Genomic DNA, 19,855 nt, shown 5'->3' with positions numbered 1-19,855 from the left:
CTCTCCCAGTAGTCACTCTGATGCAGATCTCCCCTGCTCAGTGGGAGTATAGGATTCTGCTCTTTCAGGAGGGGAGGAGCGAGCAGCAGCGGCGGCCTTACCTCCGCCACAGGCACTCCCTCTGGAGGACGACAGTGCAGAACGATCATCCCGTTGATGGGCACCTCCTTCCCCTGGGGGTCCTGCTCAAAGTTTTTCCTCAGGTCTGTGTGGGGAGATAAGAGGCAGCTGTCAGGTGTCAAGTGTTACTGTCGGCACGGCCTCAATCCTCTTCGGCAGCTAACACGCAAACACTGCCCCCCAGCTCTGCGCGCCACGACCTTCAAAACCCTGTAGTCAGAACCGGATAGAGAGGATCCCATGGCCCTGTGCTATGTAACGTGTTGACAAGGTGGTTTGGAGGATACGCTGGATGGAAGAAGTGCACGGGGATTGCTCTCATCATCCCGGGCATTCATGTGCAAACAATAGTGACGGATCCTTTTCTTACCTTTTTCTAAACGGCCTTATTACAACATGGGAATGCGTTTCATATACCCTCATGTTGTGGGATTCCCTGCATGTCTCATCTCATCTCATCTTCAGCCTCTTATCCGGGGTCGGGTCTCGGGGCAGCAGCTTTAGCAGGGGACCCCAAACTTCCCTTTCCCGGGCCACATTAACCAGCTCTAACTGGGGGATCCTGAGGCGTTCCCAGGCCAGTGTGGAGATATAATCTCTCCACTTAGTCCTGGGTCTTCCCCGAGGCCTCCTCCCAGCTGGACGTGCCTGGAACACCTCCCTAGGAAGGCGCCCAGTTGGGCATCCTTACTAGATGCCCAACTGGCTCCTTGAGATTCCCTGCATGTAAGAGATCTAAATACAGGAAGGAGACTGCACATACAGGGATAATGGAAATCCTGTCAGATACATACTTGGGCCCTGCGATAGACTGGCGTCCTGTCCAGGGTGGACCCCGCCTCACGCCCGATGTCAGCTGGGATGAGCTCCAGCCCCCCCGCGACCCCGACAGGGACAAGAGGTTGAAGATAAATGAATGACTGATACAGATTTGGACTTCATACTCTCATCCGTGAACTCAAATTCTTACTTTGTGACAAGAACAACTTGATGTTAATTCATCATTCATCTTCAACCGCTTGTCCCTATCGGGGTCGCGGGGGTCTGGACAGGACGCCAGTTTATCGCGGGGCGTTTTCTTGATGTTAAAAGGTACAAACACTAAATCCAGCACAGACCAGACCTTCTCGAAAACCCATAACACCTCCTGGCAGCGATATTGGATTTGGAAGACGCTGGCTGTGAATTGCTGATTGTGTCTAAACTTGATTAGATAGCGTTCATTTCTGGGAATAGATTATTTCACCATTGATAAATCTCATTCATTTTCAGCTGATATAATGTCGGCAGTGTTCTCACAGTTCAGTCCAAACCAACTGATTTGTTGTCCTTTTGTCATTTAGCCACAGTCTGTTAGGGGTTAAAGAACTCCTATGAGACACATGGACACGGACTGCAAATGAGTGTGGGTCACTCTGTGTGGTCGTAACACTCCCCAAACCTCCAGGGGGATATCTGAAGTTGTTGTTTGTTCTGAGAGCCAGTCCCGCTCGACTTCACTGCACTTGAAGCCTTTTTTCATCTGCGTTTATTTATCTCTTTGTATTTACATTCTGCTCCGATGGTCACAAGAAACAAGTGGATACAAGCAGTAATAAGGCCAGTTGTCCTCAGTGTGTGTGTCATCTATCGCTGTCGCTTAACCTTCTTGGATATCGATTCTTTTGTTTTTTTTAGCAGAGCACATTTACAGAGCAGATACAGCAACTGGATCTGGAGGGGAAAAATGTTTCATGTTGAATGTTTCAACCCTGAGCACAGACCGTAGACTGTATAAAAAAAGGACGTAGCGTCTCTGTCGAGGTCCGTTCTGTCAACTTGATCCAATCGTCCTGGACTAGAGAGTGGCCATCTTGACAGACTTTGACTCCGCCTCATTTCCTCTGACCAAAAAAGGGCATGTATGTGACGTTGGGGGGAGGGAGGTACGTCCATCTGGCTGACTTTTACCTTCGAGGAGAAGTGAGGGCCAGCGGCTAGCTGTCACTCAAGAGGCCAAGCCACTAATTATTCATTAAAATAAATAAAAACTAGCCTGGTACAAACAAATTCACCCCTCAGTGTTGTCATGGGGATATGACATTCCCTATTGGATCAACCAGGAAGTCGCTGTGGTGGGGGCTTGGCACAGACATGTAAGAGGCCCCCCACTCTGTCTACGTAGGAACAAGAAACCAAAACCGTTTACTTTTGGTGGTTTAGTAGTAAGTTTGGGTCTCTTTGTGGTCATTTTTGGTCGTTTTGTGTATACTTGTGGTCATTTAGCATCTCTTTGTGATCATTTTGTGTTTATTTTCATTCATTTTGAGGACCCCCGGGCGAGGACCCCCGGGCGATAGGCCCGTTCAGTAATCCATCTATGGCCTGGGGCATCCTTTTTTCCAATTTTATATCAAATTTTTATGCACTATTTACATGTGTGAAACCATTTATTTTCATTATGAATTAGAAAAGGCTGCAGGGCCCTCTGGCAACCTGTGCACCACATTTGGCCCCCGGGCTGCAGGTCGAGTATCACTGACTTACACCAACACTGGTTCCTTCAGGTCAGCTGAACTGATTATTTGAGAGCCACGATGTATGAGTGATGTAGAGAATTAGGCCAAGGTCAGCTTCATTACACATACACCTGCAGGGAAACTCAACCCTGCTCAGTTGTTACGTACCGCCAAATGCAGCTACAAGAAGCTTTGTGATACGGTTCAGATCCCTGAGGTGTGTCCATACTCACAGGCGATGCGGACAGTAGCCTTGCGACTCTTTGAGGTGCCCAGATGGCTCCAGGCTACACAGAGACACCAGTAGTCCTCAGGGCCATGGAAATCCTCCACCTGCTGGCGGGACACATTGATCATCACCTCACGCACCTTCAGCCCTGTGACAACAGAGAAGAGAAGATGGTTAGAAACTATACACAAAATATGTTTGATGCCTTACAGTGGCTGTGCCGCCAACCTCTACCTGTGAGTGACGGCTGCCTCGCTGAACAGCTGTAGCGTCACAAACAGTGTCGCTGCTGCCTGCCAGCACTATCTATCTACACTTTGGTTTGCCTTTGATACTGGTCATCAATAATAGATAACAAGCCTCGTGTTTACAAATGAAGGGATTCTGCCCACAGAAACGCTGGAGGGGTTTTTGAAGGGAGACCGAAAGTGTTGGGTTAAAAATTAATCAGATTTTTTAAAATTGAGTGACATTTTCTACAGGTATAGACATTGAAATCAACCTGTTCCCATCCCAAGTCCTCGCATACGGACGCTTTCTCGAGACCCTTTGGCATCGTGTGTCAACGCACTGGGTAGTGAGGCATGTGTCATGGGTGTTCGGGGACGTTTGTGTGCACTCTGCTCTTTTCTGAGTTTCTTACTTTCAGTGTGGAGAGCGCCAGGAGGCGGGGCTGACCCCCTCAGGCAAGCGCAACGAGGCACACCTGGTTCGCATCTCCACTTAATCACCTGCTCCATAAGAAGCCAGCTCTGACTCCGCTCCTGTGCCAGATTATTACGTCTCATCGGTAGAGCTAGTCGCCAGCGTTCTCTGCTTGGTAAATCGTTAACATTTGAAGATTATTCTGGCACTAACTCTGTTTTTGTCCTCCTCGTCCGCTCGGTGCCTCGCCGCCCTGCCTGCCACGCGCCCGCCTCCAGCCTCCAGCCGCCTGCCTACGCGGACACCTTGCGTTAATCCCTTTTGGACACTTTCTGTTGATTTTTGGACTTTGTAAATGAACTCCTGTGTTCATTCTCTCAGTCTCCCGCTTTTGGGTCCTACTCCTTGACGATCCGTAACAGCATGTCTAATTATAACGCTCCACTACAGTCGGTTTTAAACATGAAGAACATGTGGCTAACATTGTTAATACAGACAATACTACGGGGTTAGGTCTAGGCGACAAAACCACTTGGTTAGGGTTAGGAAAAGGTCATAGGTGTGGTTAAAAGAAGTGCATTTGTAACGGAACCACAGTGACACACGGGACACATGGGCTCCTGAAAGTCCTGTGTTGGTTTGACCCATCCGACACCCAGACCTTCTCCCTACACAGACTTGGTCGCTCTTTATTCCAGTGCTCTGCTCTGAGCATCTAATAATGCTGCAGACGGGTTTTCTGTTGAAAGCATTGCGCACGGTGTGACCATTTCAAACGCAGAGGGAAGTAAAAGACAGTGGTATTTGATGGCCTGGGGATGAGAATGGACTGTTAAAACTGTGGTGAAAGGTGTATATGATCATTTTTGCTGTCTACTTTTACTGAGAAACACACACGTCACAGGGTTTAAATAGGTGACACTCCGAACCTCTAGATGATGTGCTGCTCATGCGGATAGTGCGGCTGCTCTAACCTGTTAACATGCGTGCCAAGAGCGCAAGGGTAAGTAACACGCTCAGGAAGACCATGGGCGCCTGAATCTTAAACTCACTCATCACATACTGACGACTTCTTCTGCTCTACTGGCGTCAGCTGCTATATACTTTAGTAACTCTTATGCAGTTATGTTATTCCTTCTGTGACTCTTCTGAAAAGTCTGTGCAGAGAGTCTGCAGGTCTGTGAAAGAGGGCGGCCATTTTGTGTTTCATATTCAAAGCACCTCTGCTGTCTGCAGTGCATGGATACTTTATCAGATTGTATACAACAGCTTTTTGAGGGAGTACCTGGTCATGTGCATGACAAATGCTAAAAACCATATATCATACATGATATGGATAGCGTTATAGGCTAACCCTGTGGTTCCTGACAGCGCATTGGCTTAAGTGGCTACATGCTAACATATCTTTGCTGAACGTGCTAACATTGTGTATTATTTAAAGTGAAATTCCAGCGTTAAATCATCCCAGGGTCTTTTACTGCAAATTTGCTCATCAAATAAGCCATGGAGACAATTTTCGTGTATGATCTATTAACGGAGATTTTCCAGAGAGACGCTAACAGCCTGCCGCGGCTAAACCAGATTAGCTCAGGGCGGCAAGTTGAACGTGTTAAAAACGGCTTGCATAAAAATTGCCTCAATGGTCTTTCTAGTGGTTGCCATTCCTAGAGTCATGCCTCTAGCATTGACTCAAAAATATGGCTCAGGACCTTGGGTTGGGGTTTGAAGTTTGATATTTGATTGTACCAATCACGTTCAGTTGGGTCAGGTCTTAAAGATGCACTTTTAGGCTGAGTCCCGCCACGTAAAGCACAGTTAATGCAGAAAACTGAAAAAGGAAAGCCCTGCATTCTAAATCAGGGTCCCTGCAGAATCCTTAATCAATACCTCGATACCTCTACATGCTTGCATCAGTGATCAATGGGTCTTACAGGATTAGTTATGCATCAATTCTTAGGAAAGGCTGACACACTTCCTAAATCAGTGGACCCCCCCCCCCCCCCCCCCCCTCCCTCTGCTTAGCTCTAAGAGCATCACTAAGGAAATTGGCAGAAGTACAGTCCCTCGGGGGGCCTCCACTGTATGTTCGGAGCGCTCAATGCTGCTAACAAGAGGAGAGCTAAATCAGCTGTAGCGGAATTAGCATTAATAATTCGAACACTTAACCACTTCAAACAGCATGTGTAGGCTCATGAGCGACACAAGGACAATTCACCATACTATGTAACACAGCAGGCATAAAAAAACTGCATGAAAGAAGAAGAAGAACTATTTAAATATTCTCTTAGGATGGAAATGTTCGTCACGCTGTCGTGTGCAGAGGCAGCGACCAAGTCGTGCCATGTCGGTGCCAGTAGAGATCAAAGCCCTGCCCCTGTCTGACCAAGTGTGAGTCTTACCCCGATTTCCCCTTAGTTTGGTCAATGTCCCATCCACAAACATGGGGGGGGGGGGACTTATTATGACTTATACTGCAATCAGCCACCGGGGGGGGGGGGGTCTACATGGCTTCACTTTCAGCGAGCTGTCAGCCGTCCATCTTGACATATGCATAAAAGAGGCGTAACAGAGAGAAAATAGACCGATAGACATGAGTGTGTTCATGTGTAACATGTACAGTATATCATATACAGTATATATTTATGCATTACTCAAATCCCTGCTGACTGAAGGTTGAGTTTCTGCCACTACGGATTTAATTCCATAAGGAAACTACCACAATATAGACGCCACAACATCCCTGCTGTAGAAAACACTGCTGCAGAAACAACAACTAGGAACTCCTGGCCAAATCAAATCAGAGGGCATAAGGCAGCCGACATAAAGTAATGCCTTACAGCCATACAAAAACAATGGCCATGATTGCCCGAAATGTGTACTCTGTCTGGAGACCCTCTCAAACGAGTGTTTGAAACCTTTGAAACTTCAGCGTCACTTGATACAAAAACCTCCGTCAGAGGCCAAAAAAACGTCAGACTTCTTCAGATGTAAAGAAGAGCATTTGGTCAGGCGATCTGCTGCATTCACACAGCAAGCTACGGTCTGTTTTTTACCGTCAGTGCAAATATAGTGTTGAAAACATGTTGTTAATATTATTCTCATGGTAATAAATGTAATAGTTATGGAATAGTGAATAAAAGTAACAAAACGTTCTTGAAGTCGATGGGTGATATATGTTGTAGCATTGTCGGTGGGTTTGCTTAGGGGGTCCAATCATTCAATCATGGGAACTGAGGGCGCACTCCCACTGTCAGTCCGTCCTTGCCCCCCCCTCCAGGCCCGTTTGTACTCACACTACCTGGGCCTCGGCGAATGCTTCTTGCTGCCTATACGTCATCGCGCCGTAACACGTCACAGGCATTGATGACGTCATGGCGATGCGTGGCTTTGTTTCCAGATCTTTCCGTAGACCTCGAGTTTTTGTGCGTCTTGTCGACTGTTTTTGAATCTTTTCATCGACCAAATCTGCAGTAAACACTCCACCTCCGCATCACACCAACGTGAACCTTTCGCCGCCATTGTTTTAAATGTCCGCGCATGGTCCGTCCCTCTATTTTCTATGTCCCAACAGGCGCACATAAAATGACGTCAGAGCCGCCGTAGGCCTCCTGCTTGTGCTCGGGCTCATACACGTGTGCACACTCGTGCTCGTACATGTGCAAACGTGCTTTACAAAAGCCCACCTCTCCCAAACGGGCCGTGGCCGTCAAGCGTGCCTCTCCTAGGAGTTGCACTCAAACTGGTCAAAGGAACTAGACTTTAGCCATGAAACGTGCTTGGGCACGGTACGGATGGACAGTGTGAGTGCGCCCTGAATGTGGAAGTATACAGAGAGTTTGAATTTCCCGTGAGGATCAAACATAGTTTCCGAGCGTCTGATTTCCATTTTTCATAATATTAAATTCAGATTCAAGTTTACCGGAACTCAGTAAACCGCTTCAGCTTTCAGAATCAACGCTCCTCCTCGTGGATCCAACGACCTCTGCAACTGGTTTCCACACATGGAGCTTATCGGCCACGGAAAAATGGGAAATTCAGACGGGTATACAGCAACCATTTTTAATCTGCGTCGAGCTTTGGGCCTGTCGCCTTTGTGTTTTCTCACCGCTCAGCCTTCCTGCAGCCCGCGGACCTTGTACCCACAGCTGGATTAAAGCAAAGGGATGTGCAATTTGCTTGGGACTGCAAAACACCAATACCAAAACCCACCCCTGGCTCGCCTGGCTCTTGTGCATCCACTCTCTGATGAATAACACTTTAATCTGACATGCTCTTACTAAAGTCAAACAGCCTCATACTGCTGCTGCACAGCTTGCAAAATGCCGAGCAGCTTTCCAAATGAATACCAATTAAACGTGGGTGAATGGCAGAGGGGCTGTGGCACCATGCTGGCATCCACGGAAAAATAAAGAAATGGAGAGCATGTCTTGGCGGGCGGTCTCCACTGTGCGGTGTATAAATGACAACAACAGGCACGTGGGCTTCTTTCTTTTTGTCACACCAGATGACAAGTCGTGTTACAAATGAGGCGGTTTCGTCTCAATACGGTGCACTGCGGTGTGTTTGGTGACCGCGGTAGTTTAAATTGTGATTGACAGGCGTGGAGGAAAAAAAAGAGAAAAGGCCACATTTAAGAAGTGGAATAACAAAGCAGCAGCTCTGTGGTTGGCACCTACTACTCGCAGCCCCTGCAGAGAGTGAGACACAAGCATAATTCATAATTTCTCAAGTGGCGACAGAGAGCTGGCAAGTGACAGTGTATGTGTGGGAGGAGAGACAGCGGAGAAAATAATGACTAATGACTTTCCATGATGCCCTAAAAAGTGAGCCTGTGTTTCACAGAAGAGGAGAGGGAAGACAGACTGATGGAGAGAGAGAGAGAGAGAGAGAGAGAGAGAGAGAGAGAGAGAGAGAGAGAGAGAGAGAGAGAGAGAGAGAGAGAGAGAGACAGGCGGTGAGCTCTCTCGACAGAGCGACACATTTCCCGGAGTCCAAACTGGCGTCGACAGGTGGTTTTCCGGTGAGACGGAGACAAGTGCTACCACTGTGTCATCTGTCAGCCCTATTTGTTTATAGGCAGAATGCTGTTGACAGGGCTCATTAGAGTAAACCACTTGATCTGTTCTCCTCTCCTCTCCTCCTTGCTCTTCCCAGTTTCCTGAGTCACTTGATGAATCCATTGAAAAAAGGCTGAATCACTCAGAGAAAGACTGGCGAGACGACTGACGTAAGAACAAAGTTTTGGCTCTTCTACTTCCTGTGGAGACGAGAGTGCCGCAGTCTGGCGTATTCACTTGGACGTGGACAACAAGAGCTTCGTAAAAATGTTGCATTAGGATCATTTCTGCTTAAATACTTTCAACTTTCATGGGTTTGAGCTCTGAAGGAAACGTTTGTCATCTTTCGCTCTCACCATATATTCTCTCTGGTTCTCTTCTGTGAGCCGTCCAATAAAGGTAAAATGGGAATGCAGTCCACTAGATCAAGATTAGGGCGCACTCACACTGTCCCTCCGTACCGTGCCCAAACAGGTTTCACGGCTAAAGTCTAGTTCCTTTGACCAGTGTGAGTGCAACCGTACTGCGCCTAGTTGCGGCACGCTTGGGAGAGGTGGGCTTTTGTAAAGCACGTTTGCACATGTACGACCACGAGCGTGTGCACGTGTACGAGCACGAGGCCTACGGCAGTTCTGACATCATTTCCTGTGCGCCTGTTGGGACATAGAAAAAAGAAGGACGGACCATGCGCGGACATTTAAAACAATGGCGGCGAAAGGTTCATGTTGGTGTGTAAACAAAGCGACGCAAGGCGACGACGTCATCAGTGCGTGTGACGTGTTACGGCGTGATGACGTATAGGCAGCAAGAAGCATTCTCCGAGGCCCAGGTAGTGTGAGTACAAACGGGCCTGGAGGGGGGGACAAGGACCCTAAAGCACGGGGCACGGGACGGACGGACAGTGTGAGTGCGCCCTTAGATTTTGAAGTAAATGGCGATATCTGCCCAATATACGGGTCCACTGGCTCTGAAGCAGAGGGACTGAGGGAGCTCAGAATTAGACTGTCCCTGTCCCCTGAAAGGCCTTTCCCTCATTTTAGAGGAGATGTTTCATTTAAGCATCTGCAAAATGTCATTAAAGTGGCTGTGGTCAACATTCAGAGCACATTAGAGCAGAAAACAAATCTTTTCTATGTAAATATATGGTGGAGTAGTGGCGTCACTCTCCCTCTTATCCGAGTTTTTGTGTTTTTGTGCTTTAATAGTCGGTCTGGCCGCGCATTAGCCTGGATATCCAGACCCACATGTATCAGGCAGTCAACCAGCTGGTGTTTTAGCCGTTGCTTTGACTCGTCTGTGATTTCAGCACTACGTTACTTTGTGACTTGATGTGTGGGGAGCAATGTACAGAATGCCGAGGTTAGAGGAGAACCCACTTCATACTTGATGACATCACAAATGTGTGTTTTACTGAGTTGGACTGTCTTCCCCTACCATTGCCTTACGAAACAAAATATTTCATTTATTGATTTAAGTCATGCGCAGTCGTTTCATGTGATTTAACAGTGGCACGCGCTTCTCTCCTCTTCTTTGCTCTTGCTGTTTCAATGAGGCTGGGGCTTTGGACACGGTACGGACTCATGTGCAGACTTCATAGCAGAGACAGCAACATCAAACATCAGACTGTATAAAAAATAAATGGACGTAGCATACTCGTCGGGGTCTGTTCTCTCAATCACATCTATCCAAACGTAGGGTCTGGAAACGATCAGTAGACCTTCCCTTTCACAAGGGGCGGCACCAACGCACGCAGTTCAAAAACTGCACGCAATGGGATAGCACTGCAACCGACTACGACCAGCAGGGATAACTAGTATAAACGTTTGCTGTATCCGGTCGGCAGAACGGCAGATACATCTACCCCCCACCTACTCCTACTCCTCTAATCATCATCCTAACGCACTGTTCCCCCTGCTTCCTCACCTTGCTCGCTGTCACCGGCAGAAACAAACTCCTCCAAATCTCACACGCAGCAGCCAAGGTAATCAGCCTCCCCACCCCCAGCCTCACAGAAACAAATGACCTTGCTATCACGCGCCTGGCACGTGTGATAGTCAGCAGCCCGGATCACCCCCTGAACCCTCACTTCACTCTCCTCCCATCTGGCTGCAGATACAGGGTGTCAGACTGGAGGAAAGCCTGTGTTCAAAGAAGTTCTGTCCCTTCACCATCACAGCACTGAACACGAATACGTAGATCATTTGTGTGCTGTATTTACAGTATGTCTATATGTTGATCTGGGTGTATGTGTGAAGAGGGTCTGTTTGTTGTAATATAAGCATATGTTGTTGTCATAAGCATTAGAATTAAACAACCGTGGCATTTCTCTTTGTCAGTGCACCGGAACATTTCTTGGATATTCTTAACTCATCATAATAAGGACACAACAGACGTAAATGTGATTCCTTCTCAACTCCTCTGATTCACATAATTCACACAACCTGTTCTCCTCCTGGATGTGTTTAAAGGCGCACTCACACTGTGCGTCCGCACCATGCCCCGTGCTTTAGGGTACTTGTCCCCCCCTCCAGGCCCGTTTGTACTCACACTACCTGGGCCTCTGCGAATGCTTCTTGCTGCCTATACGTCATCACGCCGTAACATGTCACACGCATTGATGACGTCATGGCGATGCATGGCTTTGTTTCCAGATCTTTCCGTAGACCTCGGAGTTTTTGTGCGTCTTGTCGACTGTTTTTGAATCTTTTCATCGACCAAATCTGCAGTAAACACTCCACCTCCGCATCACACCAACGTGAACCTTTCACCGCCATTGTTTTAAATGTCCGCGCATGGTCCCTCCTTCTTTTTTCCCGACAGGCGCACAGGAAATGACCTTTAGAACCGCCGTAGGCCTCGTGCTCGGGCTCGTACACATGCGCACGCTCGTGCTCGTACATGTGCAGACGTGCTTTACAAAAGCCCAACTCTCCCAAACGGGCCGTGGACGGCAAGCGTACTGCTCCTAAGTGCGGTACGGTTGCACTCACACTGGTCAAACGAACCAGACTTTAGCCGTGAAATGTGCTTGGGCGCGGTACGGATGGACAGTGTGAGTGCGCCTTAAATGTGCCGACCTCGAGAGCCAGGGTAAGCGTTCTTTTCTCAACTGTCAGAGGTTTTTGCTCTGACTCCTTGATAAGTTCGCTCTAACAGAAGGTTCAGCGCCATAATTATGCTTGATCCGAGCTGACATATTAAGCACACAGTCTTATCATTTCACATGTTTGCCTCATTGATCCAGGAATCAAACCTATGTCAGCCTGAGCAGGCAAAATATGAGCAAACTTATGAACACTTAAAAAACCCAGCGTGGCGCTCCGTTCTGTAGAGATTCCTATCTTACGCTGTTTGAAACCCCAACTCCCTGAAGCATAATTAAATGCCGGGGAGACACATGCATCATAAAGTTGCGAGTAAGTAAAATTCACAACTTGTTTTTTACTCCGTCATTTACAGTCTTATAGCAGAGCCACTTTAAGCTGGACATAGACACATTCATGCACACAAAGAACAACCTATTGTACATAATGTGTGTATACATAGGAGACTTTCAATGTTATAAGAAATACAGTATATTAATGGGACTCTACGTTTGTCATTGTTCTATAAACTAACAAACAAAAGAGGTGTTTCTTTGTTTACACATACTCTTGCTTTTAAATTGTCTGACATACACTTGTTGCTGACTTGGTGTGTGTGTGTGTGTGTGTGTGTGTGTGTGTGTTCAGTGTTGTTCTGTCATCCGACTGTTAAGTCTGACGTGACACCCTTTCAAAATAAGACTTCCAGATCCAAACGCTCCGTTGAAACAAAACAGCCTAACGTGAACAATTACAATCACCTCTTTCGACAGTTAAACACCTTTTTCATCCATAAGAAAGAGGTGAAATGACAATTACGTTGCTTTTTTAAAAACTCAGATCTGTTCAAACAAGGGGGAACACGGCATTGCGTTGTGGAAGAAATACAGGGCTTCGACCTGCTTGGACCCGGAAATCATATTTTGAAAGGGCGTTACGTCACGACTTAACAGCCGGATAGTGTGTAGCGCATGTTTTAATTGGGACCTGCCAGAGACTGCAGATGAAAATTAGCTTTAAGCCAACGCTGGTAAGACACATCAAATGGTAACATGTGTGTTTTACTGTATATTGGTAATATTTATATAGATACAGACAACCATCAACTAGATATATTATGATACAGAGGGGGAAGTTTACCTTTGATGCTTATGGGGGAAGATTCTGAGTAACAATGTCTAAATACATCTATTCTGAAAAGACAGTAGTGCAAACGATGAATGCACCTATGGTTACGTCCTAAACTATGCTGCTAAAGGAGCTGAGAAGGTAAAATAATCTCATTTGAAAGAGTTCTCAGTCTAAAAGAAGCGAACGAGGTTTAAGCAGCGAATGTGTGAAGGAAGGTTTCCAACAATCAAAGCTGTGTTTACTTAAAAGAAGCCATTATCAGGGCATCTGTCAGCGCCTCGGGCGACTGTCACACACTGAACTGCAGGGGCCAGTTTAACCCCATGCGATGTCAGCGTGGAGATATAAAAAAAGTGGTGAAATCATTTCAACTAAATGTACTAATGTGCATTTGGCCGGTGGGGAGGCTGTTGCTATCACAACAACACAAAAAAAGCAACACAATAGGACGCAATTTGTATGATATCTTACTATGAGGCTCTGTTTGATGCCAGAGACGGCAACAAGAAGTGAATTTCAGCGGTTACGTTTCCTTATGTTTAGTCAACAAAAGGTGACAAACTACCCTTAGGCGACAAAAGATGACAATTAGGGTTAGGCCTCAAAAAGACTTGGTAAGGATTTGACATTAGGTTGGGGTTTGGCTCAGCACTACCGGGACTTGAACACCGGTCCCCAGTGAGTGAAAGTCCTGTTTTCGTACCCATTCAAAAATGTGGAATACATACAAATTGCAGTGCATTCGCTTTTTGTTGAAAATACAGGAAATACACACAACATACATACGTAGAATATGCACATTGATTGCTTACGATACCATACAAACCATAAATTGAGACTGTGGCTCAGTGGGAGAGTGGGTCGTCCTCCATTCGCTAGATTAGCGGTCAATCCCCACCTCCCCCGGTCCACATGTCCAAGTATCCTTGGGCAAGACACTGAACCCTGAATTGCTCCCCGTGCTGCGCTTGGGTGTGTGAATGTGGTGTGCATGGTTACATTAGATGGTCTGTAGATGTCCACTGCCATCAGTGTGAATGTCTGTGTGAACGGGTGAATGTGACAAACACTGTGAAAGCACCTTGAGTAGTCAGAAGACTAGAAAGGCGCTTTATAAGTCCATTTACCATCTTCTATAGGTAAATATGTATTTTGCCCGGTAGAGGAGGCGGCGGTGACATGGCACGGAAATCCCTGTGGACCACAGGTTGACAATAACCTAAGCTGTAGGTTCATTGTGCCCCAAATTCACAAATACATTCCTGTAGTCTGACGTCATAGTGTCTGCTGTTGCTACTGGTCTGACAGTGTGAAAGCGCCTTGAGTACTCAGAAGACTAGAAAGGCGCTATATAAGTACAAGTCCATTTACCATAAATGAGAACAGTCTGAACATTCATAGGGTCGTTTTGGATTGGCGTTCAATTAGAACAATTGCAGCAGTAGACCGGATCAAGAGCCGGTTTCCCAAAGATATCTTAGACAGGCCTTTAATGTTAGACCAGTCTTATTATCTTATTTTTTTGCTTCTGGATTAGTCTGGACCTTTAGACTAAGCCTAAAAAGTTCATCAACGCCATCCTGCGTTGATGAACAGACTAACTGTGAACAAAGGGCGCACCCACACTGTCCTTCCGCACCGGGCCAAAACAGGTTTTACGGGTCAAGCCTAGTGCGTTTGACCAGTGTGAGTGCACCCGCTCCGCGCATAACTGCGGCCAGCTGGCCGTCTGCGGCCCGTCTGAGAAAGGTGGGCTTTTGTAGAGCGCTTTTGCACGTGTACGAGCACAAGCACGACGCCTACGATGGTTCTGAGGTCATTTATGTGCGCCTGTTGGGACATAGAAAAAAGAAAGAGGGACCATGCGCGGACATTTAACAACAACAACAATGGCGGCGAAAGGTTCACGTTGGTGTGATGCGGAGGTGGAGTGTTTACTGCAGATTTGGTCATTGAAAATATTCAAAAAAGTCGACAAGACGCACAAAAACTCAGAGGTCTACGGAAAGATTTGTAAACAAAACAACGCATCGCCATGACGTCATCAATGCGTGTGACGTGTTACGGCGTGATGACGTATAGGCAGCAAGAAGCATTTGCGCGAGGCCCAGGTAGTGTGAGCACAAACGGGCCTGGATGGGGGGACAAGAACCCTAAAGACCGGGGCACAGTGCGGAAGGACAGTGTGAGTGCCCCCTAAGAACCATGTTACTCAGATCAATTCAGACGTCTCCACTGAACATGTCCTCAGTGGAAAGCATGCCCTCGGGTGACGCTCATAATTCACGTTCAATAGATCTAAAGCGTGGATTCAAAAACAAGTGCATGAGTCCCTGCTTGTCATGCACGCTGACACTGAAAGTGTCAATAAAAGCGTGTCTGGTGTGTTTTCAGTGTAACAGCTGTCTGTGCATCCTGCAGCCCGCTGCAGCTGCTGTTGCCACTGTCGCAGCCACAGGAGGAGGTGAAAGTGCCGTGAAGGACTCTGCAGGAGTCTGTTCACACCAAAGAGACGTTCAAAAGAACCGTTTTGCTCGTGAATGTCCCATCACTATAATGAAAAGGCGCTGCCTGTAGTGCTTGTTTCAAAGGGTGTACCTTTCCCTATGTATGTGTGTAATATGTTTGCTATTTTGTTGGTGGCCCCTGATGGTTGACACGGCATTGGATTGGGCAATTTTCCGCCCAGTTGGGCAGCTCTAGGATAGCCTCGCGAGACCATCCTGATCTTGCAAGTGCCATTGTATTTTAATCGCAGATCAGTCTGGTAACATGCGGCGGAGAAAAAGAATATGTTTGACCAGCGACCGAACCAATCAGCGTTGGTTTAGAGCATGGGTGTCAAACTGATCCAGTAAAGGGTTAGGGTTAGGTAGGTAGGGTTGTTTTTGCTTGGTTGGAATGAAAACCTGCAGCCACACGGCCCTTTACTGGATCAGTTTGACACGCATGGTTTAGAGGCAGGTCGAAGTGTGACGCAACGAGAAGAGACTGTTCAGTGTAAACAACATGGCGGCCTCGGCGGACGAGATGAGCAGCTATGGAGCAAGCCGCTCGCTAACACTCTTTTCTCTTGGATCCTTCTGCTGAATATGGACCGGGCTCCTGAAATTGGGCCTTTGATCCGTAAATTCACGTTAAACACAAAGGGAAAATCTCCTTTACCCACATGTTGTTTACTTTCTGAGCTTTACCTCCACGCTGTTAGTACGTCACACGCTTCAGTGATCTGATTTCAGAATCAGAAATACTCTAACAATCCCAGGGGGACATTTTTTAAATTGGCCCGTATGTTGGTGATAGTATATCCAATCAATAACCAGTATTTTCGCCCCTTCCCAAAAGATCCACAAACGTGAGTTCCCAGATGGATCTGCAGAGCATGTAAGAATCGATCCATCTGGCGGAGTCAGGTTAGCTCTGGGACGGATCACAGTGTGTCTTTAAAAATGACCTTCGGTGAGTTGACGTTGGCCTGGTTTCTCAAAGTGCGGACATTTTTCTAATGTGTTTGCAATATAAATATTCTTTTCTAGCTAATGATTATGCTTTGATCCGACCCGGTCACACTGATACTATCTAGAAGGCTACTTGACCAGGCTCACTGGCTTCAGGTCGGAGTCAGACCAGTAGCAACAGCAGACACTATGACGTCAGACTACAGGAATGTATTTGTGAATTCGGGCACAATGAACCTAAAGCTATTAGGTTATTGTCAACCCAAAATACATATTTACCTATAGAAGATGGTAAATGGACTTATAAAGCGCCTTTCTAGTCTTCTGGCTACTCAAGGCGCTTTCACAGTGTTTGTCACATTCACCCGTTCACATAGACATTCACACTGATGGCAGTGGACATCTACATCTAATCTAATCTAACCATTCACACCACATTTACACACTCATGCGCAGCACAGGGAGCAATTCGGGGTTCAGTGTCTTGCCCAAGGACACTTCGACATGTGGACCGGGGGAGCTGGGGATCGAACCGCCAATCTCTCGCATGGAGGATGACCCACTCTTCCACTGAGTCACAGATTAGCCCTCCATAGTGGAAAGGTCACGCCACACCATTGAAAACAACTGTCAGAGAGGAGTCAACAACTCACGAAAGTCTCTTAAAGTCTCACGCTTAGCATTATTGTTAAAATGAATTACGGTGGTGTGGTGGTTAGCACTGTCTCCTCACAGCGAGAGGGTTCCTGGTTCGAATCTGGACTGGGGCCCTTCTGTGTGGAGTTTGCATGTTGTCCCCGTGTCTGCGTGGGTTTTCTCCGGGTTCTCCGGTTTCCTCCCACAGTCCAAAGACACGCAGGTGTTCGGTTCATTGATGACTCTAAATCACCCGTAGGTGTGAATGGTTGTCTGTCTCTGTTCGTCTCTATGTGTCCTGTGATAGACTGGCGTCCTGTCCAGGGTGGACCCCGCCTCACGCCTGATGTCAGCTGGGATCGGCGTCAGCCCCCCCGCGACCCCGACAGGGACAAGAGGCTGAAGATGAATGAACATTATTTTTGGTGCGCCATTTTAATTCAAATGTAACGACTCTACATACGAGCTTCAAAAGCTCCAGCAGTGGACGGTGTAGTATCCCTCAGTCCCACCATCATCACTCTGTTGTCATTTTATCATTCCACCATAAGCCAATGTATGTAAATTAGCATGTCTGGGGAGGAATTGCATGTAGTGGAGAGGTTTCATGCCTGCCTCCAACTTAGCATCCATGTCTTGGAAGCGGGGTGTGAAATTGCTGTTAACCTCCAGCCAACTGCAAGTAAATGATGATGGCAGCGGTTGAGTTAGTGGGTCTGACAGGTACCCACCATCGATCACAGCCTCTTTTCTACTCGATAAACCTTTCTGGCTGCTTTGGGAACAAAAAAAAAAACACAGAAAGGAACAGGTGCTATTTTTTGATTAACCTTCCTCTGCGGCCGGTGGCGAAGAGTTAGCTTCTCCTCACGTTGTGATGTAGTCAATTTGAGATGACCCCCCACTGCGGCAGCCATGATACAAATTCACACTCCCTTCACATCACCCCGCGTATCACGCTTTGTATTTCAATGGGCTCTTATCAGCGTGTCTCTCTGATAAACACTGCCTCTGTGCCATCTCCTCTTTGATGTCTTTCAGGAGCTGTGCAGATCCCCATTACTGATGCGTACAGCACACAATGGACAGGTGCTCTTATCTCCACTGGTTGTAATGGTCCGCTGCACAGTAAGCCCGCATGCTAATAAAGCTAATCAAGCTGAAATCCCGAACGCTTTATTTATCAAGAGCTTAACATGTTGCCACGGGTTACATTATGTGTTTCTAAAGATGTTTTTTTTTTTTATTGTATTTATGCAAACATTACAGAGTCTGCGTGCATTTCAACGTGCCTAACCTCAACATGTACACGCTTCATGAGCCCTTCACTATTCAGTATCATATCCAACTAAAATGGAAGGAGTTTGTGTGTTTGTCTTTTGAATTTTCTGCAAAACCGTTCATCTGATCGACTTCACACTCGGCGGTGTGTTGCTGAATACAGTGTTGAGTTCAAGCTCTTGTGATCTACGGGACCTTTTTATGAATGGTGTGTTATGTTCACACAGTGAGACACGCAGAAAGGCCCTGCTGTGCCTCCTTTTCAAGACACGTCGACTCAATATGACGGTTTCGTTCCGTGTGAAAGATATGCTGTAATGACCTGAAGGAAGGAGGCTTCTCTCTCATTCTCTCATCAGGTTATATGCGAGTGTTCAAAGTCACATTTACAACACCCTATCAGGTTTACTGCTAGCATAAACCGTCATCAAAACAACCACATAGGATGTGATTCTGTCCTGAAGTGATGGGGTTCAGCGGAAGCACTTTACCCAACTCTGCGTGCATTTCAACGTGCCTAACCTGAACATGTACACGTTTCATGAGCCCTTCACTGTTCAGTATCATATCCAACTAAAATGGAAGGAGTTTATGTGTTTGTCTTTTGAATTTTCTGCAAAACCGTTCATCTGATCGACTTCACACTCGGCGGTGTACGGCTGAGGACCCCAGGAAATGCAGTGTTGAGTTCAAGCTCTTGTGATCTACGGGATCTTTTGAGTAACGGTGTGTTGTGTTCACACAGTGAGACACGCAGAAAGGCCCTGCTGTGCCTCCTTTTCAAGACACATCGAAGCAATATGACGGTATCGTTCTGTGTGAAAGATATGCTGTAATGACCTGAGGGAAGGAGGCTTCTCTCTCATTCTCTCATCAGGTTATATGCGAGTGTTCAAAGTCACATTTACAACACCCTATCAGGTTTACTGCTAGCATAAACCGTCATCAAAACAACCACATAGGATGTGATTCTGTCCTGAAGTGATGGGGTTCAGCGGAAGCACTTTACCCAACTCTGCGTGCATTTCAACGTGCCTAACCTGAACATGTACACGTTTCATGAGCCCTTCACTATTCAGTATCATATCCAACTAAAATGGAAGGAGTTTGTGTGTTTGTCTTTTGAATTTTCTGCAAAACGGTTCATCTGATCGACTTCACACTCGGCGGTGTGTTGCTGAATACAGTGTTGAGTTCAAGCTCTTGTGATCTACGGGACCTTTTTAGTAATGGTGTGTTATGTTCACACAGTGAGACACGCAGAAAGGCCCTGCTGTGCCTCCTTTTCAAGACACATCGACTCAATATGACGATATCGTTCTGTGTGAAAGATATGCTGTAATGACCTGAGGGAAGGAGGCTTCTCTCTCATTCTCTCATCAGGTTATATGCGAGTGTTCAAAGTCACATTTACAACATCCTATCAGGTTTACTGCTAGCATAAACCGTCATCAAAACAACCACATAGGATGCATTTCTGTCCTGAAGTGATGGGGTTCAGTGGAAGCACTTTACCCAACCCTAAACATCAACAGGATAGTGCTTGAAATGTGATTCTTAAACAGCCTTTTAGCTCACATTTTACTCATGAATCCAATTTTCTGATGTAAAAACATCCATTGTAATGCTTCATGTTAATTTGTCCAAGCTGCACGTCATCGGTGGAGCACGTCTTGATACTGAAAGGCCTATCTGACAAACACTTTGCTAATAATAA

At 46.7% G+C, this 19,855-nt stretch overlaps 1 protein-coding gene across 1 annotated transcript in view; it reads right to left on the bottom strand.

Annotated features, from left to right (window-relative positions):
* Positions 1-19,855, bottom strand: part of unc5db (unc-5 netrin receptor Db) — a gene marked incomplete at its 3' end in the record, with an annotated part of 252,798 nt that overhangs the window by 104,814 nt on the left and 128,129 nt on the right. Inside the window, exons 3-4 of the mRNA XM_083912274.1 lie at positions 2,852-2,995; positions 102-205 (exon numbers count right to left, since the gene is read on the bottom strand). Of these exons, the coding sequence (XP_083768400.1) occupies positions 102-205; positions 2,852-2,995 (248 nt within the window). The remainder of the gene's footprint in view (positions 1-101; positions 206-2,851; positions 2,996-19,855) is intronic.

The sequence above is a fragment of the Echiichthys vipera genome (genome assembly GCF_963691815.1).
Source record: "Echiichthys vipera genome assembly, chromosome: 4".
In the NCBI taxonomy this organism is placed as follows: domain Eukaryota; kingdom Metazoa; phylum Chordata; class Actinopteri; order Perciformes; family Trachinidae; genus Echiichthys; species Echiichthys vipera.
This window is presented reverse-complemented; position numbering and strand designations above follow the sequence as displayed.